Source organism: Thalassophryne amazonica, chromosome 1 (genome assembly GCF_902500255.1).
Source record: "Thalassophryne amazonica chromosome 1, fThaAma1.1, whole genome shotgun sequence".
Lineage (NCBI taxonomy): Eukaryota > Metazoa > Chordata > Actinopteri > Batrachoidiformes > Batrachoididae > Thalassophryne > Thalassophryne amazonica.
The window spans coordinates 153674802-153701236 of NC_047103.1; the positions used below are offsets into that span (position 1 = coordinate 153674802).

Sequence of the window (26435 nt, forward strand, 5' to 3'; positions counted from 1 at the left end):
ATAAATTTTTCGAGTGGTTTCCACCTGCCTGTCTCTAACAGTTTCTGAAAAAATTCTGATGGAAAAAACAGCCCAAATCATTCCGCCATTTCCTCGCAATGAAACAATGACGAGAGGGGAGGAGCAGTGCTCACTCAAAGCCTGCCCACACGCGAATGACGCAACCAACAGGCGTGGAAAAACTCACGCATGCGCACGAAGGTTCAAGCTTGGCTGACGTAAAAACATATGAATCAAATCCATATAGTTTTTGAAAAAAATAAAAAGGTACGATACTTTTCTAACAGACCTCGTGTATATATATAGTGTGTGTGTGTGTATTTTTTTTTTTCCCCTCATTCATTTGTTAAAAGGCAATATATTCATTAGTTTGGGTGAATTAATATTGGTCAAATATGTTTCTGTTATTGTTTTATTTGAACAGTTAAGATATAAGTGTCTTTTTTTGTCCTGTTTTTTAAAGTATTTTAACTTGAAATGTAATTTTTTTTGTTTGTTTTCTTTGAATTCATGAAAATGCCATTTCAGCATTACTTTTTGTTTACTGTCTACATATGTAACAATTAACTCAGTGTCTTGATAGAAAATAAATAAATTGCAATAATAAAAATTATAATGGAGGACACGTGGGACAAGCAGCTCCTTATGTTTTAATTTTAAAGATGATTGTGGTATCTGAAAACTTTAATCCCATTATGTTTAACCTCTTGCACAAAATCCCCCTTTTTAATGGGATTATTTTGAATCTAAATTAAAAACTTGGTCAGGTTTTAACTGTTACACATTTAATTCATGATAAGTCTTTTGAAAAGCCTCCAGTAGTACACAGCGTAATTAAAAAATGGTTCCATCCCATAATGTGCCTCCACAGTACTAATTTAAGCATTTCTGAGCAGCTATGAGATATTTCACACCCACATGGAGGAAAGGAGGAGATTTAATTAATACTATGCTGATTTAATAACGTAAAGGTCCAAAATAATCAGTTTCTGCCATTAATCCCATGAATTATCTGTCTGGAGGTTGACCTGAAAAGCTGCACGTTTTGTTACCTTTGGGTCCAATGGATGACAAGGAGAATCCACTGAAGAGGGACCACAGCCTGACTGTGGTTCTGCCAGGAGGACAGGAGAAAACCACCATCGTGCACGGGAGGTAAATACGTATGCCCAGCTCAACTATTACCATCATTAATCTTTTTTTTTTTTTAAATCACTGTAAATAGTTTTTCCTTGAAGTCTGGATGGTTGGTTGGGTTAAAAAGACATTGATAGCGATAACACTGAACCTGAGTAAATTGCAACCTTTATTTATTTTTTTCACGATTTGGACACCTTTGAAAAGTTACCATGTATCAGCAAAGTATTCACAGCACTTCACTTTCCACATTTTATGTTACAGCCAAAATGGAGTAAATTCATTATTTTCCCTCTAAAAATTCAACTGTTATTAGTAATTGGAGCGGGCCGCGGCCTCAACTTCACCTAAATTCTGGGTCTTTTAGTGAAGCTTAGGGCTAGCGGCCGGTGATCACCTTAGTATTTCTTCTGTTTTTCTTGTTGATTAATGCTGGCAAATTATACAGTATTTTTTGTCTTTCTGATGCCTGATTCTGTTTTTTCTCTGTTTATGGTGCAGCTCCATCCAGAGATGGGAGTTGTGTTTGTGTTGGTGACCCTCCTGTCCTGTGCACCGACAGCAATTCTTGTATATTTGTCCGTGAATTGTTCTTTGAATTATTTCTGTAATTTATGTCTGTAGCATGGCCCAAGCAGAGGGTTGCCCCTTTGAGTCTGGTCTGCTTGAGGTTTCTTCCTCAGTGGGAGTTTTTCCTTACCACTGTTGCTCTGGGGGTTGGTTAGACCTTACCTGTGTGAAGCGCCTTGAGGCAACTCTGTTGTGATTTGGCGCTATATAAAGGAAATAAATAAATAACTCACAACACCCCATAATGACAACATGAAAAGATTTTTTTTTTTTTTTGCCAATTTATTAAAAAAATAATAAATCACATGTACTTAAGTATTTACAGCCTTTTCTCAACACTTTGTTGATGCAGCTTTGGCAGCAATTACAGCCTCAAGTCTTCTTGAATATGATGCTACAAGCTTGGTGCACCTATCTTGGACCATTTTGCCCATTCCTCTTTGCAGCACCTCTCAGGCTTCAGCAGGTTGGATGGGGAGCGTCGGTGCACAGCCATTTTCAGATCTCTCCAGAGATGTTCAGTCAGATTCACATCTGGGCTCTGGCTGGGCCACTCAAAGACATTCAGAGTTGTCCTGAAGCCACTCCTTTGATATCTTGTCTGTGTGCTTAGGGTCATTGTCCTGCTAAAAGATGAACTGCGCTCTGGAGCAGGTTTTCATCCAGGATGTCTCTGTACATTGCTGCATTCATCTTTCACTCAATCCTGACTAGTCTCTCAGTTCCTGCCACTGAAAAACATCCCCACAGCATGATGCTGCCACCACCATGCTTCACTGTAGGATGGTGCCTGGTTTCCTCCACACATGACTTCAATATTTATCTCGTCAGACCAGAGAATTTTGTTTCTCATGGTCTGAGAGTCCTTCAGGTGCCTTTTGGCAAACTCCAGGTGGGCTGACATGTGCCTTTTACTAAGGAGTGACTTCTGTCTGGCCACTCTACCATACAGGTCTCATTGATGAGATAGTTGTGATTATTCTGGAAGGTTCTCCTCTCTCCACAGAGGACTGCTGGAGCTCTGACAGAGTGACCTAAGGCCCTTTTCCCTGATCGCTCAGTTTAGATGGGCAGGCAGCTCTAGGAAGAGTCCTGATGGATCCAAACATCTTCCATTTACAGATGATGGAGGCCCCTGTGCTCATTGGGACCTTGAAGCAGCAGAAATGTTTCTATACCCTTCCCCAGATTTGTGCCTCAAGAAAATCCTGTCTGGGAGGTCTACAGACATTTCTTTTGACTTCATGTTTGGTTTGTGCTCTGGCATGCATTAGAGTTCATCAGTTGGTGACAGAACCTCAACAGCGTACTCAGAAGGATTCAGGTGGTAACTAATTGCTGCCAAAGGTGCACCAACTGATCAGTTCTGTCACCAACCATCCCTGGTTCTCAAGACCAGGCACCTAAGTGGCTCTACTCTATTCTACTTTTTTTTTGATATTTAGATATCCCTTAGTATACACTAGTAGAGTTCTACCTTAGAATTGTAGTGTATTACAGAAGACATACCTTACTGAATTTTCATGCACTGTCAACTGTGGGACCTTATATGAAGACAGATGTGTGGCTTTCCAAATCATGTCCAATCAACTGAATGTACTCCAGGTGGACTCCAATTAAGCTGTAGAAATATCTCAAGGATGATCAGTGGAAACAGGATGCACCTGAGCTCAATTTTGAGCTTCATGGCAAAGGCTGTGAATACCTAATGTACATGTGATTTCTTAGTTTTTTGTTTTTGTTTTTTAATAGTTTGAGATTTTACATTTTGTCACATTGTCATTATGGGGTATTGTGTGTGGAATTTTGAGGAAAACAAAAGAATTTCACCCCTCCATATTTAAATAAGACTGTAACACAACAAAATGTGTATACAGTAAGTGAAGCACTGTGAATACTGTCCGGATGCTCTGTAAATATGGTTCAATCTCAATTTTTCTTTTCTTGATGCATGTGCAGAACGCCTCAGCTATAAGCAAAATTGTTATATGAAATATTCAGGTTTTTATTTCTTCAAGGACATACATCACACAAGTCTAAATATGGCCTCCTGATTGTTCTGTTAGCCACACCCCTTGAGGGTGTGCACACGCAAAACATCTTCACATTTTGAAGTCTGCACTGTTTCAAATTTAGCCAGATCTGATCAAATTTAGCCAGTTGTGATTTTGTTGACCTTTCCTCCTCTGCACAGTAAACCAGTGATGGACTTACTGGTCTCACTCTGTGCGAGTTACCACCTAAATCCTTCTGAGTACACTGTTGAGGTTCTGTCACTCAACAAGAATGTCATCACTTTTAAACCGAACTCTCCTGTCGGCTCACTGGAAGCGGAGAAGATCGTGCTGAAGCCCAAAGTGATGGAGGAAAAGACGACGAAGCCCTACATGCCCGAGGTGAAATGTGACCATGACTCTGTTATAAATGGGTCTGCAGTTAATCCAGGTGTTGTATCTTGAAAGTCTTGGTGCAATTTGTAAGTGAGCAATACAATTTCTCTTGTCAGGCCACGGTGCGCTTGCTGATCAACTACAATAAGTCTCACAGGACCGTGGTGCGGGTGAATCCCAAACTTCCCCTGAGGATGCTGCTGCCAGTGGTGTGTGACAAGTGTGAGTTTAAAGAAGGAACAACAGTTTTACTGAGAGACTCTCAGGACACAGAGCCGCTGGATCTGAGCAAGACCTTAAATGAACTCGGGCTGAGGGAAGTGTTTGCCAAAGACATGGAAGCTCAACATCAGCCAGCGCAACATGAAGCAGGTGTGTGACCGTTCTGACTGTTTCAGGAGGAACTTCAGGTGGAATGATCTTACAGACGTATTGCTCATGGAATAGTCAGTTTGTTTTGTGATTGATCTTGTGGTCCTCTTGGTGAGCAGCAGTGTTGTATAAAGTACCGGAAAATCACACTTAAGTAAAAGTACAGATACCCATTAAAACAATGACTTTGGTAGAAGTTCAAGTCACTGATTGAAATGCTACTCAAGTAAAAGTCTTAAAGTATCTAGTATTTATTGTACTTAAGTATGACAAGTAATGTACAACTAAATGTACTCAAGTATTGAAAGTAAAAGTACAAGTAAATGTTAATAATCAAAACCGGACTGATTTTTTTTTTTTTTTTTAATATAAAGTTTATCTCGGCTTGTAAATGACTGGTAGTATTAGTCAAAATACTGAAAATTGTGCACATCACACAAAATACTTCAGAAACAAGGTTTCAAAACCTAAACGAGAGTAGGCTACTCACTAGGTGTTCACAGGAAACAGTTATTTATTTCTATATGTATTTATTTTCATTGTTACATGGTTTTATCTTTTCTGTTGTTTTGTTTCATTAGGTTCTTTTTGTCTCTTTCGCTAAAATTGTATTGTAACATTATTAGTCTATTATTATTGACTATTATTGTCTATTAGGTAGACTATTATTGTTGTTGCTATAATATATGAAAAAACTAAATTAAAAAATTACAATTTGACTCTTTTACGACAACGAACGCTGAGCCATTAATTATACAGAGGAGGATTAGCAGCAGTCTTCCACTCCAGCTTATTAATTAATCAGCTTTAATTAATTTGAAAGCTTGACTCTTAGTCTTGTCCATCCAAATTGGAAGTCACAAAAAACAGTTTTATTTGTTATCTATCGTCCACCTGGTCGTTACTGTGAGTTTCTCTATGAATTTTCGGACCTTTTGTCTGACTTAGTGCTTAGCTCAGATAAGATAATTATAGTGGGCGATTTTAACATCCACACAGATGCTGAGAATAACAGTCTCAACACTGCATTTAATCTATTGTTAGACTCGACTGGCTTTGCTCAAAATGTAAATGAGTCCACCCACCACTTTAATCATACCTTAGATCTTGTTCTGACTTATGGTATGGAAATTGAAGACTTAACAGTATTCCCTGAAAACTCCCTTCTGTCTGATCATTTCTTAATAACATTTACATTTACTCTGATGAACTACCCAGTAGTGGGGAACAGTGTTGCCACAGTTACTTTGAAAAAGTAATCCAATTACTGATTACTCAATTGTAAAAGTAACTAAGTTAGATTACTAGTTACTTTTTTAGTTACTTTTCCCAGCTGCCGACAACAACCCTCTGCCACTTCAACATGACAATGATACCTGTTTTGCCAAAACTTACTTTATAGTCACCCTTTCTTGACTTCAATGAAAATAAATACTTGTTTTATAAAAAGTAAAATAAAGACCTCTTTCTTGACCTCATATTTAACTGTTGACAGCACTGTAACAGTAAAACTTGCAATTTCGAACCTACATTGTTTATAAATGTAACTATTAAATTCATTCTAGCATTTTTCTAACATTTAAATTCTCTCTAAATATTTTACTTGTCGAAATTAATATTATTTTAAGTAGTATTAGTAGTTGTAGTAAAAAAAGGCTTCAAAACTGGACCTTTAATCTAGGGGTGTTGTGAGGGGGGCACATCCCTCCCCCACGCCCCCATTCCATCTGGATTCGCCCCTACTTTGGCGTTTGAGCACAAAGAATGGATAACATTTATTTATGCAGAAAACGTGACCAGATTTACAGGTAAGAAAGTTTTATTGTGTTTTCACATCATGTGGTCCTCAGAAAGAGAGTTTAGGTGCATCTGAGTGGAAAACAGTGTTAGTTGTTGACGCGTCGCGGAGGATCAGCTGTTTTAACGTGCAGATACGGAGCGGCTCAGCTCTAAATAAAGGAGGAAAAAAAGTATAAAAATGTCTTTGTAAAGCTCAGTGCAGGTGTACTGATCACCATGCTTTAAGAGGAGACGACGAGTCGAGCAGCTGCAAAAAAACGTGGATGAAAAGCTCACAGCTCGCTTAAAGTGGGCAGTTCAGTCGAACCCCGACCTCCTGCCCACAGACCAAGTTTAATGCTGCTATCGACCCACAATGAAAAATAATAGTAACGCACAGTGACATGGAGAAGTAACTTTAATCTGATTACTGATTTGGAAAGATTAACGCGTTAGATTACTCGTTACTAAAAAAAGTGGTTACTAAGTAACGCGTTACCGGCATCACTGGTGGGGAATAAGTTTCATTACAGTAGCAGTCTTTCAGAAAGCGCCATAACTAGGTTTAAGGATATGATTCCTTCTTTATGTTCTCTAATGCCATATACCAACACAGTGCAGAGTAGCTACCTAAACTCTGTGAGTGAGATAGAGTATCTCGTCAATAGTTTTGAAGACAACTTTGGATGCTGTAGCTCCTCTGAAAAAGAGAGCCTTAAATCAGAAGTGCCTGACTCCGTGGTATAACTCACAAACTCGCAGCTTAAAGCGGATAACCCGTAAGTTGGAGAGGAAATGGCATCTCACTAATTTAGAAGATCTTCACTTAGCCTGGAAAAAGAGTCTGTTGCTCTATAAAAAAAAGCCCTCCGTAAAGCTAGGACATCTTAGAAAATAAGAACCCCAGGTTTCTTTTCAGCACTGTAGCCAGGCTGACAGAGTCAGAGCTCTATTGAGCCGAGTATTCCTTTAACTTTAACTAGTAATGACTTCATGACTTTCTTTGCTAATAAAATTTTAACTATTAGAGAAAAAATTACTCATAACCATCCCAAAGGCATATCGTTCTCTTTGGCTGCTTTCAGTGATGCTGGTATTTGGTTAGACTCTTTCTCTCCGATTGTTCTGAGTTATTTTCATTAGTTACTTCCTCCAAACCATCAACATGTCTATTAGACCCCATTCCTACCAGGCTGCTCAAGGAAGCCCTACCATTAATTAATGCTTCGATCTTAAATATGGTCAATCTATCTTTGTTAGTTGGCAATGTACCACAGGCTTTTAAGGTGGCAGTAATTAAACCATTACTTAAAAAGCCATCACTTGACCCAGCTATCTTAGCTAATTATAGGCCAATCTCCAACCTTCCTTTTCTCTCAAAAATTCTTGAAAGGGTAGTTGTAAAACAGCTAACTGATCATCTGCAGAGGAATGGTCTATTTGAAGAGTTTCAGTCAGGTTTTAGAATTCATCATAGTACAGAAACAGCATTAGTGAAGGTTACAAATGATCTTCTTATGGCCTCAGACAGTGGACTCATCTCTGTGCTTGTTCTGTTAGACCTCAGTGCTGCTTTTGATACTGTTGACCATAAAATTTTATTACAGAGATTAGAGCATGCCGTAGGTATTAAAGGCACTGCACTGCGGTGGTTTGAATCATATTTATCTAATAGATTACAATTTGTTCATGTAAATGGGGAATCTTCTTCACAGGCTAAGGTTAATTATGGAGTTCCACAAGGTTCTGTGCTAGGACCAATTTTATTCACTTTATACATGCTTCCCTTAGGCAGTATTATTAGACAGCATTGCTTAAATTTTCATTGTTACACAGATGATACCCAGCTTTATCTATCCATGAAGCCAGAGGACACACACCAATTAGCTAAACTGCAGGATTGTCTTACAGACATAAAGACATGGATGACCTCTAATTTCCTGCTTTTAAACTCAGATAAAACTGAAGTTATTGTACTTGGCCCCACAAATCTTAGAAACATGGTGTCTAACCAGATCCTTACTCTGGATGGCATTACCCTGACCTCTAGTAATACTGTGAGAAATCTTGGAGTCATTTTTGATCAGGATATGTCATTCAATGTGCATATTAAACAAATATGTAGGACTGCTTTTTTGCATTTGCGCAGTATCTCTAAAATTAGAAAGGTCTTGTCTCAGAGTGATGCTGAAAAACTAATTCATGCATTTATTTCCTCTAGGCTGGACTATTGTAATTCATTATTATCAGGTTGTCCTAAAAGTTCCCTGAAAAGCCTTCAGTTAATTCAAAATGCTGCAGCTAGAGTATTGACAGGGACTAGAAGGAGAGAGCATATCTCACCCATATTGGCCTCTCTTCACTGGCTTCCTGTTAATTCTAGAATAGAATTTAAAATTCTTCTTCTTACTTATAAGGTTTTGAATAATCAGGTCCCATCTTATCTTAGGGACCTCTTAGTACCATATCACCCCAATAGAGCGCTTAGCTCTCAGACTGCAGGCTTACTTGTAGTTCCTAGGGTTTGTAAGAGTAGAATGGGAGGCAGAGCCTTCAGCTTTCAGGCTCCTCTCCTGTAGAACCAGCTCCCAATTCAGATCAGGGAGACAGACACCCTCTCTACTTTTAAGATTAGGCTTAAAACTTTCCTTTTTGCTAAAGCTTATAGTTAGGGCTGGATCAGGTGACCCTGAACCATCCCTTAGTTATGCTGCTATAGACTTAGACTGCTGGGGAGTTCCCATGATGCACTGAGTGTTTCTTTTCCTTTTGCTCTGTATGCACCACTCTGCATTTAATCATTAGTGATTGATCTCTGCTCCCCTCCACAGCATGTCTTTTTCCTGGTTCTCTCCCTCAGCCCCAACCAGTCCTAGCAGAAGACTGCCCCTCCCTGAGCCTGGTTCTGCTGGAGGTTTCTTCCTGTTAAAAGGGAGTTTTTCCTTCCCACTGTCACCAAGTGCTTGCTCACAGGGGGTCGTTTTGACCAATGGGGTTTTTCCGTAATTATTGTATGGCCTTGCCTTACAATATAAAGCGCCTTGGGGCAACTGTTTGTTGTGATTTGGTGCTATATAAATAAAATTGATTTGATTTGATACAAAAAAACAACACAAACGTACTGATGCGAACAGCTTAATGCTAATTTTAACCTTGAAAACATCATAGACATGCTAATGTGTTAGCATCTGTCCCGTTTTTAAGTTATAAAATACATCAACTGTTTCAGAAGACCATAACAGGTCGGTTTAACATAAAAATATTAAATATTACTCACAGACATATGCTCCTCAGGGTTTTAGCGGGGAAAAATTAGGATAAAGCGAAATAAAGCAATCAATCCACGAATCGTAGAACGAATCACTGCTTCGACCTGCGAATCACTGCTTCGACCTGCGAATCACTGCTTCAATTGGTTCAAGGTTCAAAGCCAAGCAGTGCTGCAGAAAAGTTGATTACAGACCCACTGCAGGTCTGTAATCAATGTAGAGAAATGATCATTTTCCTAACAGCCCCCAAGTGCACAACTGCAAAAAAGCGGTTGCAGGCTGATTTGTCATGAGGACATGCCTCATGACAAATCAGCCTGCATACATGTCAACCCCTTTGAGGGTCCACCTGTATAACCAAGTGAGAAAATCCATAAAATCAGCACAGAATCCTTATAACCTCCAAATCACACCAAAATCAGTTTTATTACAGTACACACAACCACACAGCGGTATCACGTAACTGGGTTTTTGTCCACATATTATTAGTTGCCACAGTGACATTAAAGTCAGGATCATTAGTATTTCCTCCACAGTTGAATTTCAAACAATGGAGATCTAGTATTCATGCATCAAGCTGAATTTTATAGAAGTGAATGTGTCAAATTTAGTTATTTTTTTTTACAGAAACAAGAACTGTAAGTCACTAGTGGAAATAAAATCATGAAAAATAAATCGAATATAATGAACAAAATAAAACATACCTCAGAACTTCATCATGTGTATCGAAAAATCGCCTCGCCAATGCCGATGTTGCAGACGAGCATGTCAATGATCCTCGACTTCACCCCATGTGTTTATTAGGGATGGGTATCGATAATTGGCTCCATAAGCGGAATCGATAATGGTATCGATGATTCCGCTTATGGAGCCAATTCCTTATCATACCTCTTGTGATTTTTTTTTTTTTTTTTTTTTGTACTAAAAGTAGGCTTTACAGGTTTTCTATGTCAGCAGGTCAAACAGCTTTTTCTTATCGCACACCCGCTCTGTGGAACGGTCTTCCTGCGACCGTGAGGCAGTTGGAGTCTGTGGACATTTTTAAGTCAAGCCTTAAAGCCTATTTTTATTCTCTTTCTTATGAATAGTTTTTATTTTTTATCTGTTTTAATCTTTTACTTCTGTTTTTAATTATGTATTTTATTTTTTTATTTTTTATTTATTTAATTTTTTTATGTTGAACTCTTCTATGTGAGGTGCCTTGAGATGGCTTTTGTTGCGATTTGGCGCTTTATAAGCCGATTGAATTGAACAACATTTTATTGAGTCTTAAAGTAAATAAATATGAAATTGGACACTGGATCCTTAAACTTTGGACATAATAATCTCTACATGGTGGATCCTTGATCAATGGACATAAATAAACAAAATCTGTAGTTTTTGTCAAAAGCATGTCCTTTCAGACATTATTGGCATGAAATGTCTTTCCATATGTCTGAGCTGAGCTCTTACAGCTGTGCTGTGCTGTATGCCAGCATCAGTTTAATTCATAAAGAACACAGGACGTCTCATTTTGGGAAGAAAAAAAGTTTTAGTCTATTATAGTTTATTTTCTGTATTACAGCGTTTGGAGGTGTGTCATTTTATTTAAAGCGGCAATTTTGTGTCAACGGAACGGAGGACGATTCTCGTTTCTTGACTACAACATGACAAGAGTCCCAGTTAGTGACTTTAATCCACACAAAAGCGACTCGCGATATTTTAATGGATTTGAGAGGAGTTAAGAAGCGGACTTACCGCTTCTGAAGAGCAGCGAATCAAAGAACCACGAGCCAGTGGTTCGAAGCATTGCTTCAATGGCTCACGCATCAAAGTGGAGCCGCGCTGCAGATGATTCCAGACGCGCTGCAAACCAAACCCTGTCAGACTTTATTTGTTCGTCCGTATGACTCTGAAACTCGGAAAATCCGTATAGGTTGACATGTATGGGCCTGACTTCATTGTAGTCACTAGAAATCAGTGGTGTCTCTGGGTGAAAACACGACTTTTTTTCGTGTGTGTGTGTGTGTGTTTTTTTTTTTTTTTTTTTTTGTAACGAGTAACGACAGGGCGAATATAAAATGTATCGGAGTAGAAGTATGCAATTAAGGTCGGAAATGTAGTGAAGTAAAAGTGAAAGTATGCTGAATTAAAAAAAAAAAACTCAAGTAAAGTACAAAGTCTCCCAAAACGTACTTAAGTACAGTAGTGAAGTATTTTTACTTCGTTACTATACAACACTGGTGAGCAGAACCTTGCAAGTAGAACTTTGACACAGGGGCATGTCCTCTTTATATACTCGGCTGCTTGATTATAGTAGAAACCATAATCACAATTATTTTGACTAAAATTGAAATCACTGTTATTTCACATGATTATTCTTTGACTTCTGAAACATCCTGTGTTTATTGGAAACCAAAATTTGGACAAACTAGCACAAGGCAGCTAGAATTTCAATGGTTACTATCTTCAGTGCTGAAAAATGATGCCAATGCAGAAGTGCCAACCTTTGCAGTTCCTTGAATGGCCATTTTATGCTAGTTTCAGAATTGAGTCAATCACTGTTGAAGCCCATGTTACATTCTGCAACTTTACAGCAGAAATAAACATGTTTACAATCTGGTTCAAAAAAAAAAAAATCAGTTTTGATCTCTATAGCTAGTTTCTCATTCATCACACTTTTCTTTTTTTTTTTTTTTTTTTTTTTTTGGATTTAGCCAGTTGACACCACCTGCTAGCGGTGGCTGCTAGTTGTTGTGGGATTGACCTGGTTGTGTTGACATTTTTCTTTTCCTTCTGAATATTTTGTTATAAATATCTGAGGTATACTGCTTGCTGTGCAACAAAGGACATACTAAGACATCTGTGCTCTTGTATTTCCATTGAGATAAATTTTAGTATTGTTTAATTTATACGTACACATGAGATTGGCACTAATTTACCAGGTAGCTTGTTGGCATTAGGTTCACATACTGCAGTGGTTACCCAGACAATATGCTGGTTCTGTGTTTTAATACTTGCATTCAATCCACACACAAACTCAGCCACATGGGGTGTGCAGCCAGTACATTCTGAGTGCCAGTCCCAAGCCCGGATAAATGAGACTTGCATCAGGAAGGGCATCCGGTGTAAAACAAGCCAACCCAACCATGCAGACTAAGAAACGAATTTCCATACTGGATTGGTCGAGGCCCGGGTTAACAAATGCTGTTGCCCAACAGAGTGCCGGTGGAAATTGGGCTATTGCTGGGTGTAACTGACGCCAAAATGAATTGTATATAGGTTACCACGACAACAGGAATATGATACAAAATTTCCTTTGTTAATTTTGGTAAATAACTGCACGATTATTTAAGGCTATGTGTAACACAGCTTTACAGCTTAAGATGTTTATTTTATTTTGAAATTACCTGTGCTGAAGAGGAAATAAGCCACGTAATTGCTCGACCCGGAAGGGCGTATGTGTAGAGCGGGAGAGAAAAGGGGACAAGGAAAGTCAGAACAGCACGTAAAACTCATATAAGACACAGAATCTGCTTATGGTGTCATTCTACTGCTGGTCAAACAGGCGCACACGGTAAAAGTTATTTTATAATGCTGTTTTGTCTTGTTACAGCCGAAATGTGTAATTTAGGGTTAATGTCTATGAATATGAGTTTAAATGTAGCATTTTGTCTTTTTTAGTTTTCATGGTGTTCCACGGGTGTTACCCACGGTTGTTCCATGGCTGTTACACGAGCTGAATAAAGAAATAAATGTCTGTGGACATCAGTAAGGAGCGTGAAGTCCTTTTTGAGCAGACCAGCGTAGCTACACTGGGTGAAGAAGAAGAAGAGGACAAGAACGTGTCCACAGACAGCAGGAGAAGAGGAATACTAGAAGGGTTAAAAAAGAGCGTAGGGTCTTTGTATGTTGGCAGTATGACTGGTAAAGGGAGAGAGTTGGCTGATATGATGGAGAGGAGAAAGGTAGACATATTGTGTGCGCAAGAGACCAAGTAGAAGGGAAGTAAGAGCAGGAGCATTGGCTGTGAGTTCAAGTTGTACCATCGTGAGGATAGGAAGAGAAATGGTGTTGGGGTCATTTTAAAGGAAGATTATGTTAAGAGTGTGTTGGAGGTCAGGCGAGTGTCTGACAGGGTGAAGTGTGAAGTTGGAAATTGAAGGGGTGATGATAAATATCATCAGTGCATATGCCCCACAGGTAACATCTGTGGGGTTTCTGTTTCCACCAAAAACAGCAGCACTTTAATAAATCCACGGGTGACCCAAGCCATTAAATTTGGCGATGCTGATTGGCCAAATATTTATATTTCCTTAGCAACCACACACAATTGGTCCATGGGCGCCAATTCCCTCGCCCACAAGATATCAAATTTGGCAATTCTGATTGGCCAAATATTTATTATTTCCCCTAGCATCATACACAATTGGTCATTTTGCTGCACTCCAAAGCGCTCATGAGTGAGCGCCCAAGAAGAGAAATAATGCATTCTCTGCTTCTGTTGGTGGAAATGCACTGTTGAATGAAAGTCAGTTGGTGGAAATGTTGATTTTAATAATTTAGATTACATGTAGGCACATACTATTAAGTAAAACTGACATTGATACTTTAAAAAAATATATATTTTATAATTTTTTCCCCTCCACATCTGGGAGGGTGGTGCCCCAGTGCTCCCTATGTGCCAGCTGCCACTGCTTTGTGATGTCACTCACAGGTTTTCTGTAGAGCCAGTTTGTAGCTTAAATGGGGTGGTTCCAAATGACGGCATCTTGACAGGGCCGACTGCCAAACTCCCCACAGTCGATAAAGAGAGGGCGCGTCAGCAGGACAAATGAAGCCTGAACATGCCCCCCTCCCCCATCTTGTATTTAACAAACAAACTAAAGCTAACAGGCTCATTTTAGTTTTGGTGTTTTGATTGGTGCATATTTTTGTGGACAAGGCAGTTTTTTTGTTTGTTTTACTTTTTTGTTTTTTTTACTAGAATATTGTTTCAGTGACAGTGGTGCTAACATCATCAAGATACCTGTTGATTACTGCTAACAGAGCTAAATACAAATTAAATGCTGCTAAACTGATGCACCAACGTCTTAGATGGTCTGTTAGAACAATTAAGCATGCACTAAGTCCTGTTATCTCACATTTTTCCAATACAATGCTCAGAGAGGACAAACCTGGTCTATTCTACAGAGCATAGCAATCACTGAACTGTTCGGTGGCAATCGGTGCGCTACCTATCACTCAAAGTAATGGAGTTCTTTCATAACTTTATTTCTTTAAACTGAATTGTATTTAAATTCACTTCCCGTACAGTTATCATAAACATTGGGACAAGCGATGAAGACCAAAACCATATTTTGTAAACATGTTTATTTTTTCATTTTCTGCTGTAAAGTTGCAGTTTTTAGCATGGGCATCTGTGCAAAGTGTCTCACTTTTAAAGCCAGTCTCAAGCAGCCATTTAAGGAACTGCAAGGTTTGTCACTGCTGCATTGGCTTCATTTTTCAGCAGTGGAGCTTGGTGGCTCAGATAGAGTGCCGGGGGACAGATAATCTCTGAAATAATTAATTTCTGAATGTTTCACAATAGTTTCTTTCTGAAGCACAAGTAAACGCAGCAACACCTCTGCACAAATGTGTGGAAATATTTCTGATTTGTGGTGTGTGGCTCAGCCCCGCTCTGAGACGGAGCTGAAATTTGTTACTTTGACTCATGGATTCTGGCACTCATGTGCAATGAATGACACAGTGAGAATAAATTTGGGCTTTTTGGGATGGGTAAATGATTACTGGATTCATGATGACACATCACAAGCAGACCATCACTGCAAAAAGGAAAACAATTTTCTCTCATTACATAATTTTTGTAATCGTTAGAAGTCTGTGTCATAAATGAAATCAAAATTTCGTTCACCGCTCAGCCTCCTGTACATTTGGACCTGATCCACATATTCTAATGATGTGTTCTGTTTTTGGAAACAGCCGTCACTTGGACAGAGACCATCGCAACGTGTCCGCTGCAAGGTGTCGCGCAAGCAAAGGCTTCAACCGGCTCCGATCAAACACTCCCGCTGCCGGTCACTGATCAAAGTTCTGCACAATGTGTCACCCTCTCAAAGAAGAAACAGAGGGAGAACAGAGGATTCCTCAGCTTCTTCAGGAAGAAGGCAAACCCTGAAATGGTACTGTGTGTTGTCACCTGATGTGAAATTGTATCTTTGAATTTCAATTCAATTTATTTTCATTTATATAGCGCCAAATCACAACAAGGTTGCCTCAAGGCACTTCACACAAGTAAGGTCTAACTTTACCAACCCCCCAGAGCAATAGTGGTAAGGAAAAACTCCCTCTGAGGAAGAAACCTCAAGCAGACCAGACTCAAAGGGGTGACCCTCTGCTTGGGCCATGCTTCTTCTTTTTCTTTCGGCTGTTCCTGTTAGGTGTCGCCACAGCAGATCGTTTCCATCTCACCCTGTCCTCTTTATCTTCCTCTGTCACACCAACCACCTGCATGTCCTCCCTCAGCACATCCATAAACCTCCTCTTTGGCCTCCCTCTTCTCCTCCTACCTGGTGGCTCCATCCTCAGCATCCTTCTCCCTGTATACCCTGGGTCCCTCCTCTGCACATGTCCAAACATCTCAATCTCGCCTCTCTGACTTTGTCTCCAACCGTCCACCTGAGCTGTCCCTCTGATATGTGCTACAGACACAAATTACAGAACAATTCACAAAGCGAATATACAGGAAATGTTGCCGGTGCACAGGACGGTTTCTGGAACAGATCACCACACCCATCTCTGGATGGAGCTGCGCCTCAAACAGAGAGAAAATAAAAAAGCAGAATCAAGCATCAGGAAGACAACAACTACAGTGTAATTTGTCAGTATTAAGCAACAAGAAAAACAGAAGAAATACTAAGGTGATTGCCAGCTACTAACCCTAAGCTTCACTAACAGACCCAGAATTTAGATAAAGTTGAGGCCGTGCCACGCTCCGTTTCCTAATAAAATGAATTAAGAGTAAAAAGCATAGTAACATAATATGCCCGTATGCTAGCCATATGAAACGCTAGCAGCTTGGTCTCCTTAAATGGAGGTGTAACTCAACTTGAACTTAACTTTATTCACTTTGGGATGGAGCCTCATTACTTTGCTTTAATATAGAATGTGTGATCCTTTGCGTTTCCTCAGGGGGAGCCACTGAGTGTTCCGGTTTCTCCTGGTCTTATCAAACAAGCGACACTTAATGTCCAAACTGTCTCCTTGCCGAGCACCCTGCCAGCAGAGGTACCGAAGAAGAGACGAGCTCCCCGGCCTCCTATGGGGGCCTCACAGAGCGTCCCCACCAACCTCAGCACCTGTGATCCAAAAGCCGCTCAGGTGGGTCAGTGGGTGGTGTTTATTTTCAACTGCTAACTCTTCATGTTAGCCATAGTTGGGGTGACTCCATATGCTAATGTGAAGAAGGTGAATTCACTGCTTGGCCTTAGCAAAAGATTTTTTTTAAGTTCCTCGAAGAGGATATGTTCATGAGGCTAATGGTGAGGCCACAAACCCAGTATGAAACTGATTGATGGGGGGAGGGACCACTTGTCCTAAGGTCCACTGGTCCTAAACTCTTCATATTATTTGATGGCGTATATTACGACACCAACCTGATTTTAAAGTTCACAAATAAATGTAATACTTTCAAATAGCTAACAAACCAGATTCAGTTTTGTTCAATTTACAAAAATAAAATGTACGATTTCTGTTGACATACACCATTAATCACTTTGAATTGTTCTGTTGTCTGTAAATCTGTTGAATTGAAAAATCAAACAAATAATTGTATTTCACCGTAATTAATTTTTTGTTGTCACACTTTTGTAACATTACTACTTTAGTGCAACATACAGCCTACCATAAATGTAAAAAAAAACTTCAACATGCTCCCCTTAAGACTAGGACTAGTGGGAAGGTCCCGATTGATGGAGTTCATCACAGAGCAACAAAATAAGTTCCTGAATTGTCTAAATTACAATATCCAGATGAGCTTGAACTTACCTAATACTGATTAGTTAACATTTGTTAGCTTTAGCTATCTAACATCAGTTAAACTGTACACTAATGCAAAAATAAGAAACTAGCTACTGTTAGCTTTCATTTTGAAGCAGCAGGACCTTCGTGGCCGGGACGACGGTAGGGATCGAACCCACGCGGCTCGCACAAAAGACCGTTCCTCTACCAGGTCAGCCAAAGGGGAACTCCCCGTTAGCCAAGCTAGCGGGAACGTCTTTTCAAATGGACCCGGGACTTTCATCCCACTACAATTTGTAGAAATTTGACATAATCTAATTCAGAACCCCTGAAGATAAATGAAATAAAGATTATTGCAGAAGCTAGAAAACAACTTGCATTAACCTTCTACAGTATCCGTTAGCTTGTGCTACAAATGGACCACAGACTTAAATGAGTTGAAGTTAGGGTGACCATATTTTGATCACCAAAAACCAGGACACTCAGCCCGGCAACGAGATACTCAAAGTTTGCTCAAAGATGAAAACCAGTGAAAACCAGGACATTTTCAGAACTTTCTTAAAAAAAAAAAAAAAAAAAAAAACAGGATGTGAAAACAGGACATGTCCTGGGAAAAGAGGATGTTTGGTCACCCTATTGAAGTGCCCTCCATAATTCGAACCATGCGTTTAAGTATCTTTATATAGAAGGAAACAAGCAGATGTGATTCAGGTGTTAATGCTGCTGTCAAGAATTGTAGACAGAGACTTAGAGACCCTACTTCATGCTCAGTGTGTCCAAAGTGAGAGGCCATAATAAGACGTTATTAAGGAATAAAGCAGTTTGCTGGTAAGGAGGTTTAGCTTCACCCAGAGGAGATCATAGGTGGCATTCCTGAAAGTGTAGCTTCATCAACTTCAACAAACCCTGTTAAGTTTTGCTGTAACCAGTTCACTGCAAATGGCACATTTAAGTTCCATCCATCCATAAGTGCTTTTGACACAAGCATAGACTGAACTTTGTCAATTGTTTGAATGGGATTAGTAGACATCTAGAAGAAGCGTCTTGTAAGCTTTAAGGTTTGGTAAATCTAAGGTTCCACTGTTGTGTGATCGCATACTAATACTAAACAGGATTAGCTTTTTTTTTTTTCTTAAAGGGAGCCTGTCTGTAGTCGAGCACATGTTGGGTGTGAGTAACCACAGTATGGTATAAATAACAGCATGCTCCACATCCAAATCAAATCAATTTTATTTATATAGCGCCAAATAGCAACAAACAGTTGCCCCAAGGCGCTTTATATTGTAAGGCAAGGCCATACAATAATTACGGAAAAACCCCAACGGTCAAAACGACCCCCTGTGAGCAAGCACTTGGCGACAGTGGGAAGGTCCAGTAATTTCCAACATCCTTAAGTCTTGATCGATCATGCATCAGATCAGGGCAATCTTCCCAAAAGTAGATGTTGATGAAACATAATCTCCAGAAATGTTACTTCTTTGCAGAGCTCAACTTTACGGAGTATGAAGAGAAGGGCGCCGCCTCCCCCCTGTGCAGATGGCCACCAGCAGCTGCATGCTGATGTGAGGTTAAAGGTAAAAACTTTGCACTAAAACAGGCTTTTGCATCCTGGAATTGTTTGCTTTTTGATCATCTGCATGCAGTCTGTGTGGGTAGCAGGAGTAATGGGAAATTCTGCTTCATTTGATCTTTTTTGCCATCTAGTGGTGATTTTTTTTCTCTCTCTCTCTTCTGCCATGTTAGATGAGATGTTATCAGAGGAATCCCAACTGACCTTTTATAGTATTTCAGTATAAATCAGGTGGCTTTAGAGTGGGATGATTTCTTGTATTTGTTAAATCCTTATACTGACAGTTGGTGTTGCTTAAGGATAAGAGATTACAGCTCAGTTGAGATTAAAATGTCAAAGTGAATATCATCAATATAAGATTTAGCAGCTACAGCTACAGGAAAATGTGGCTTTATTACTGTGAACATTTTAACCCTGGTCAGGGCAATTAAACCCAAAGCGATGTTCATGAAGCATATTAGCTTCAGCCAATTCCCAGGTGTGTCCCTCTATTGTCCAAGCTTTCATTCCCCTGTATTACCTTGTCTCGTGTTCCGTTCCATTCAGCTGACAGCTTCGCTTGGCAATGCACATATTTGCTTTTCTGCTTTTACAGACATGGATGCAGAATGCACCTTTGCTATGAGATACACGATTGTCCAAATATTTGAACACCTGCATACATTTAGTTGTAGAAATGCAGATGCATTCATTTTGGATTTGCATCCAAATAAAGTGAACAGTGTAAGAATTACTTCACTCGTACTGCAATATTGATCACATCTCTCCAAAAATGTGTCATGAAGAGGGAAACGTATACAAGTGGCACTGGCCTATTTGTCATCTTTATTTTTTTTAAACATGTTGCTCTTCATTGCAACATGAAGCAAGATGAATTTAATCCTCATTATTTAAAACGTAAACATGTTGGCAAGCAGAAGCTAATGAGCTAGTAAATTCTATGAGGTACAAAATGTGAGCAAACTGCTTTTGTCACTACTGGAAAAATTGATCATAGGTGAGGTAAACATGCAATGTAAGTAAATGTTTGAAAACCTCCGGTATGATTTAAATATAACACAACGCTGTGTTGGCAATCAAACACTCCATAATAGTAAACAATTCATGATTTACAGACCTGAAAATACAGTATATGGTCCCATCATTTAAGCAACTACTGCAGTTGAGTGCAAGGGTCCACTTCCACAGGGTTCCTGTATCAAAGGAAGTATATCTGCTTCATTACAGCAACCTAGGTCTTTCTGTCCATGTATACAGAAACCATGGGCCTACCTGGCACTGCTTAGCACAGCCACTATAAAGAATCAAGCTTGAGCAAACTTGATTTTGACCTTCAAGGTGAAATAGGGCAGTATGTTTTGAAAGCCTTATGTTTTATAACTATGAGCCTGTCTATGCTGGTTAGCCTTTTTAAGTGATCAGTTAGTGAGCTTGATTGTGACCTTCAAGGTCACTCAAGGTGGAATGTGATAGTATATGTTGAAAGCCCAAATATGACCTCCTATTCATGTCTGATAGTAAGTATGAGCATATCACCTCAGATTGAGTTACAAGCCTTAGAAAGTTTTGTCCTTATTAATTTGGATTGGACAAAAATTTTGACCTTGCACTGTTACCTTGACTTTTGACCACTGGTCATGAAAAGTTTGAGTTCATCGTTGGGTGGGACTTAACTAATGTACAAAATTTGGTTAAAATTCATCAATCATTTTTTGAGATATTGTGCTAACAGTAATGGATGCAGCTGAAAGCAGTAAGCCCACCACCGACTGTCAGCTGGCTTAATAACTGAGGAAAAATTGGTTGGCTGTTTCATGACCAGATGTTTTCTGTCCTCATTTCATTTTTTTTTTCCATGTTCAGTTGGGAAACTTCTTGATACTTGATTATACTTGATACTGACTTGCTGTCAGTATCAGTATAATACTGTGTTTCCAGATCAAGTGAGAGGTTGACAATTCCCATTTCTGTCCTCACAGCCTTCCAAATCTCTTACTCCAAATGTAAACAATACAATATGGCGCGAGCATGAACTCTGTGCTTCTCAAAGTTCATAGATAACATTATTTCCATCTGCTGTGACTCACAGGCCACTTTGTTAGGTAAATAAATGTATCTAATATGAATACACCCTCTGCAGTGTGTATAGATGGGACTGGTAAGTATCTGGACAGTGACAGAATTTTGTCATTTCCCTCTTGTAGTTCTCCACCACAGTGGAGTTGGAATAAAACAGTAAAAGATGTGCTTCTAGTGGCGGCTGTTGGTTTTAATTCAAGAGCTTGAAAATATAGAAATGTATCCCATGGTTGCGGGTTACAACTATTTTTAATACACAGGTAACCTCCGTACAACTATTTTTAGACACAGTACCTCCATTTTCAGGGCTATCAGGTAATTGGACAACTAAATGTATGTTCATACAATCATCACTTTTATAGCCAGTTTTCTTTTGAAAGTCCAGGGACACATTCATGAGCCTTTCCATGTCATGAATGTGTCCCAAAATCTCCAAAAAATTCCTGTATAATTTCCTGTATTGTCTGTGTCTGTAGCATGGCCCAAGCAGAGGGTCACCCCTTTTGAGCCTGGTCTGCTTGAGGTTTCTTCCTCAAATCATCAGAGGGAGTTTTTCCTTACCACTGTCGCCTGTGTGCTTGCTCTAGGGGTTAATAAGGTAGACCTTACTTGTGTGAAGCACCTTGAGGCTACTTTGTTGTGATGTGGCGCTGTATAAATGAAAATAAATTGGACTTTGTGATTAAAGAATACAAACAGCATGGTACCATATAGTAAAGGTGAAGCGGTGAGCTTCAGTGGTCTCAGTGAGGCCCACCTGGAAGAAGATAAGCTGTAGTTCTTGACCGGCCACTTGAGGCTGGCTCCAAATGTGAGCAGATACTCATTCAAGTTAATTTTAAAATATCCATCTTTAGAGCAAAAATAAATATCTTTACAGTCTGATTTAAAAAAAAAAAAAAAAAAAACTTTTGATTTCTATCGTTAGTTATAGTCTAACTATATCGTCTTAGTTTAAGATGTTTTAAGCCATAAAGTTATGCATAATTAGGGGCGTAGTCATTTTGAGTGACAGCTGCTGAGCCGAACTGCAACTCTAGCGTTGATAGCTCAGAGGCCGCTTGATGTGGTTGCTAGCAGTTGTGGAGCCTGTGTGTGTTGTTTTAAACACTTGATGACGTGTACCTGGAATAACATGGGCTGTTGTGTGGTAAAATATCCCAAGGGATGATTTGAGACATCTCTGCTGCAATATTCACATTGAGTGAAATTCTCATCTTGTTTAATCTTGTATGCCACGGTGTTGGCACTTTTAGCAGCTATCATTAATTTCATACGTTCAGTCCAATTAATCCACAATTACTGCGAAAATAAGCGTCTCATAACTTTAATGTCCACACAAAACGAATGGGTTGTGAAAACTGCCGCACAGTGCCTGAAAATATGATTAATAACTCCCTTCGGCTGCTCCCTTGTTTGCACTCGGGGTCGCCACAAACAAATCCAAGGTGGATCTGCATGTTGAATTGGCACAGGTTTTACGCCGGATGCCCTTCCTGACACAACTCCACTTCACATGGAGAAATGTGGCAGGGGTGGGATTTGAACCGGGAACCTTCTGCACTGAAACCAAGTGCACTAACCACTTGGCCACCACCCAAAATGAGGTTAGCCTCTTAATTTAGCTGGTTTGGACACCGTGATATGGGGTATGTTCAGACTGCTTTCATCACACAATGGCATCACCTACGTTGCACCTTTTATCCATTTATGGTTCATCATGATGTAGCCACAGTCGGCGCTGATACTGCTGCCAACCTGGCAACGCCGAGATATGGGCTTCAAATGAGCTCTTCCAGGTCTCTAAAGAAAACCTGTGGTTGATGTCACACAGAGCTTGTCCAGAGTGTGCCGCTGCATCCACTGTGGCGACCCCGAACCTAAACGGGAGCAGCCAAAACCACAGTAACTATATATATATATATATAGTCAGGAGTAGGCAGTTCACAAACAGAGTCACTGTGCAAGAAGACAAGTGAGGGAAGTCAACAAAACACAGACAAGTCTGAAGGAGTTATAGGCTTCTGTGGCTGTGATTGCAAATACTGCAGCAATCAGTTTGATGGTGGAATAAATCAGTGAAAGATATCATTAGAAGAAAACCAATCAGTCGTGAGCTCGAGCCTCCCATGTGCTTTCTGGAAAACTGTTGCTGAAATTTCACGTTCCTCAATTGTTAGCCAGAAGCTGACTCCATGTAACCACGTCCAGCCCAGTCTCATATTTTTTTCATGTCCCTGTTACAAAAAGCGCCCCATTTTCGTGACGGTACGACGAACCCATAGACTTTCATAACGCCATCACGAACGTCCGTGAGACTGGGTTGCCATGTTATACGAAACTGAACAAAGGTGGGTTTTTTGTGTTTGCATTTGTTTTGTAATCATTACTGACAGTCTCATTTAGTGTTCTGCTGATTGAATCTATTATTTATTTTTGATGTTGATGCTGCAGGTCGCTGGACTAAGATGAGCTTTTTCTCCTTCTGCTTACACACTGTGTTCCCTGAAGGTGGTGCTGCTGTCTGTCTCCTTTTTCTCTCCTGTCCACATCCGTATTTCTTTCCCTTCATCCTCTTCCTGAATTGGTCTCCTCTTCCTCCCTTGTTTTTTTGTGTGTGTGTGTGTGTGTGGCTTTTATCAATGTCTGTCATTGCTGTGTGCCACACTTAAATTGTACTGATTTTGTGTGTGTGTGTGTGATTTTATTTTTTGTTTTAAATTAACTTTCTCTTTAATTTTATTGTTTTTAATTAGTTTCTTTAGTCATTTCAGTGGATTAGATGTTGTGGATTAATTCTTGTGCCTTTATTCTGTTGCGTAGCATCATTACAGTTTGTTAAAACAAGACACAGGTTCTTTGAAAAATCATCTTCACCCTTTTTATTTGCAACATCTTTTCTTTTTTAACTTGGGTTGTGTTAATAACATCTGTATTTTGATATTTAATGATAATTGAGTTTGTCGACCAAATCATTATGAACCACGTAACATTTTTTTTAAGTGATCAATATTTGTTTTATAAAATTATATTATAAATGCATAGTTTAATGTGAATGTTTTCTCTAAAATGCATTTCCCGTTATTCTAAGAGTGATTAAAATGTTTACTGTACGTTCAGCTGATTTCACTGATACCTGTGTGTCCACTTAGTTACCATGTAGCTTTAACTCTTATGTTTATGCAACATTTTGCTTGTGATAAATCTAAATTTTATTAATGGCACAAATGTTCACTGTGATGGATGTCTGGCTTTTGTTTGAAGTCTTCAAGTTGATTTGAATATTTCACGTTGAAAGAGAAAGTTTTCCCTTTTTTTTTTTTTTGTCTCCACTTCTCTCTAGGGGCTGTAGACTCTGTGCACGGTCTGACAGAATTAAAATCACTTTCATCGCCACATCCTTCACATCTCCAGTTGTCTGTGTCCACATCGCAACCTTCCAAGGACCCTGATTTACCTACAATTCTCAGAAAAGAATCCGATGCCCGCTTTGCTCTTGCTAAGGTTATGACCTCCTCGCTTTACAAGGGGAATCTGCTCAAGCATTTGAAAAACTCCAAAACCACCTCAGAGTTTTACAACATCTCCCCCTTGATGCCGTTGTCTCACAGAGGTGTGGATAATGGGGATGTCGGTGAAGGATTCAGATCTAATCTTAAATACAGCCTCTCCAGTGAGCCGGATTGGAATGATCCTGCAGAGAGGAAACGTCTAACCACTTTCAAAGTGGTTCCTTCACAGAAACAAGTGTCCAGTCATCAAGAATCCACCATGGATGTGCCTGACCAATACAAGATATCACCTGAAGTTAACTGTGAAGCTTCTGCTGAGGTGAAGAATAGTCCAAGTGAGACTCGGGAGAATTCAAGCTTTCCTGAAGGAACAGATGCAAAAATGCCTCTTGGTCTGACCATGTTCCAAGTGGTTCCTTCACAAAAACAAGGGTCCAGTCACCAGGAACCTGCCATGGATGTCCCAGACCTGTGCAAGATGTCAGCTGAAGTCAACCATGAAGCTTCTCCTGAGGCCAGAAATAGTCCAAGTGAGACTCGGGAGGATCCAGGCTTATCAGAAAGAACAGAGGCAGAAATCCACTTATCTAGTGAAGAACTCTGTTCTCTGGAGACTCGCTGTAGTGATGGTTTGCCATCACCTCCACCTTCACCTGATGCAGATTGTCAGAGGTCTACTCCTAATGATGTTAGGAGCAACTTTGAAAAACTGTCAGAGGGTGAAGAACCTGAACTAAAGTTTGAAAGTCCGCCAGAGAATAGCAGCTATGAGGTGACCTCGGACATTCCGAGTGAATTTCTTCCAAGTCCTTGTCAAAGGTCACTGAATGCCGTAAATGAGCAATGCGATCCACAGGCTGATGAGTCTGTTTTTGAGGAGGAAGCAGTCAAACCAAATGAATACTGTTTCCCCCCTCCACCTGATTTCCTTCATGAAACCATAGATGATATTGATAAAGGACCAAGCGATGGCAATGCTTCTTCCCAAGCACCTTCTCCATTACAGAGTCCTACGTCCAACAGGTTATTGAGGCAGGACCATCCAGATGATGAATCCTCAGCCATGCCTGACCGTTCTCTGGCTATCCGAGAACTGAGCACAGTTCCCTCTCAGTTTGCTCAAGCAGTGGCGTTAAGCGTTCAGAAGTCACACCTCCAGAGGTACGAGAACACTTCAGGTCCATGGGACTGTAGTGGACCAGTCAGTACTACTTCCTCACTTCCCAGGTCCACATACCAGTACGGTGAGTTGGTCTAAGGTCATGTAGGAGGAGGTTAGCATGGAGGTTAGCACCTTCACCTTTAAGATAATCTTTATCACTACAAACTTCCCATGAGTTTGTGATCAGCTTTTTTTTTTGTTCATATATATATATACGAGGTCTGTCAATAAAGCAACGGTCCTTTTTATTTTTTTCAAAAACTATATGGATTTCATTCATATGTTTTTACGTCAGACATGCTTGAACCCTCGTGCGCATGCGTGAGTTTTTCCACGCCTGTCGGTGACGTCATTCGCCTGTGAGCACTCCTTGTGGGAGGAGTCGTCCAGCCCCTCGTCGGAATTCCTTTGTCTGAGAAGTTGCTGAGAGACTGGCGCTTTGTTTGATCAAAATTTTTTCTAAACCTGTGAGACACATCGAAGTGGACACGGTTCGAAAAATTAAACTGGTTTTCAGTGAAAATTTTAACGGCTGATGAGAGATTTTGAGGTGATTCTGTCGCTTTAAGGACTTCCCACGGTGCGAGACGTCGC

General features: G+C 39.9%; 1 protein-coding gene across 1 annotated transcript in view; it reads left to right on the forward strand.

Moving 5' to 3' along the window:
* The window catches only part of cobll1a (cordon-bleu WH2 repeat protein-like 1a), a 53702-nt gene extending 29054 nt beyond the window's left edge, over positions 1 to 24648 (forward strand). The window contains exons 2-8 of the mRNA XM_034176624.1: positions 1023 to 1155; positions 3902 to 4103; positions 4214 to 4469; positions 15482 to 15681; positions 16691 to 16879; positions 19003 to 19092; positions 24511 to 24648. Coding sequence (XP_034032515.1) covers positions 1064 to 1155; positions 3902 to 4103; positions 4214 to 4469; positions 15482 to 15681; positions 16691 to 16879; positions 19003 to 19092; positions 24511 to 24519 — 1038 coding nt within the window. The 5' untranslated portion in view covers positions 1023 to 1063 and the 3' untranslated portion in view covers positions 24520 to 24648. The remainder of the gene's footprint in view (positions 1 to 1022; positions 1156 to 3901; positions 4104 to 4213; positions 4470 to 15481; positions 15682 to 16690; positions 16880 to 19002; positions 19093 to 24510) is intronic.
* The last annotated feature ends 1787 nt before the right edge of the window (positions 24649 to 26435 follow it).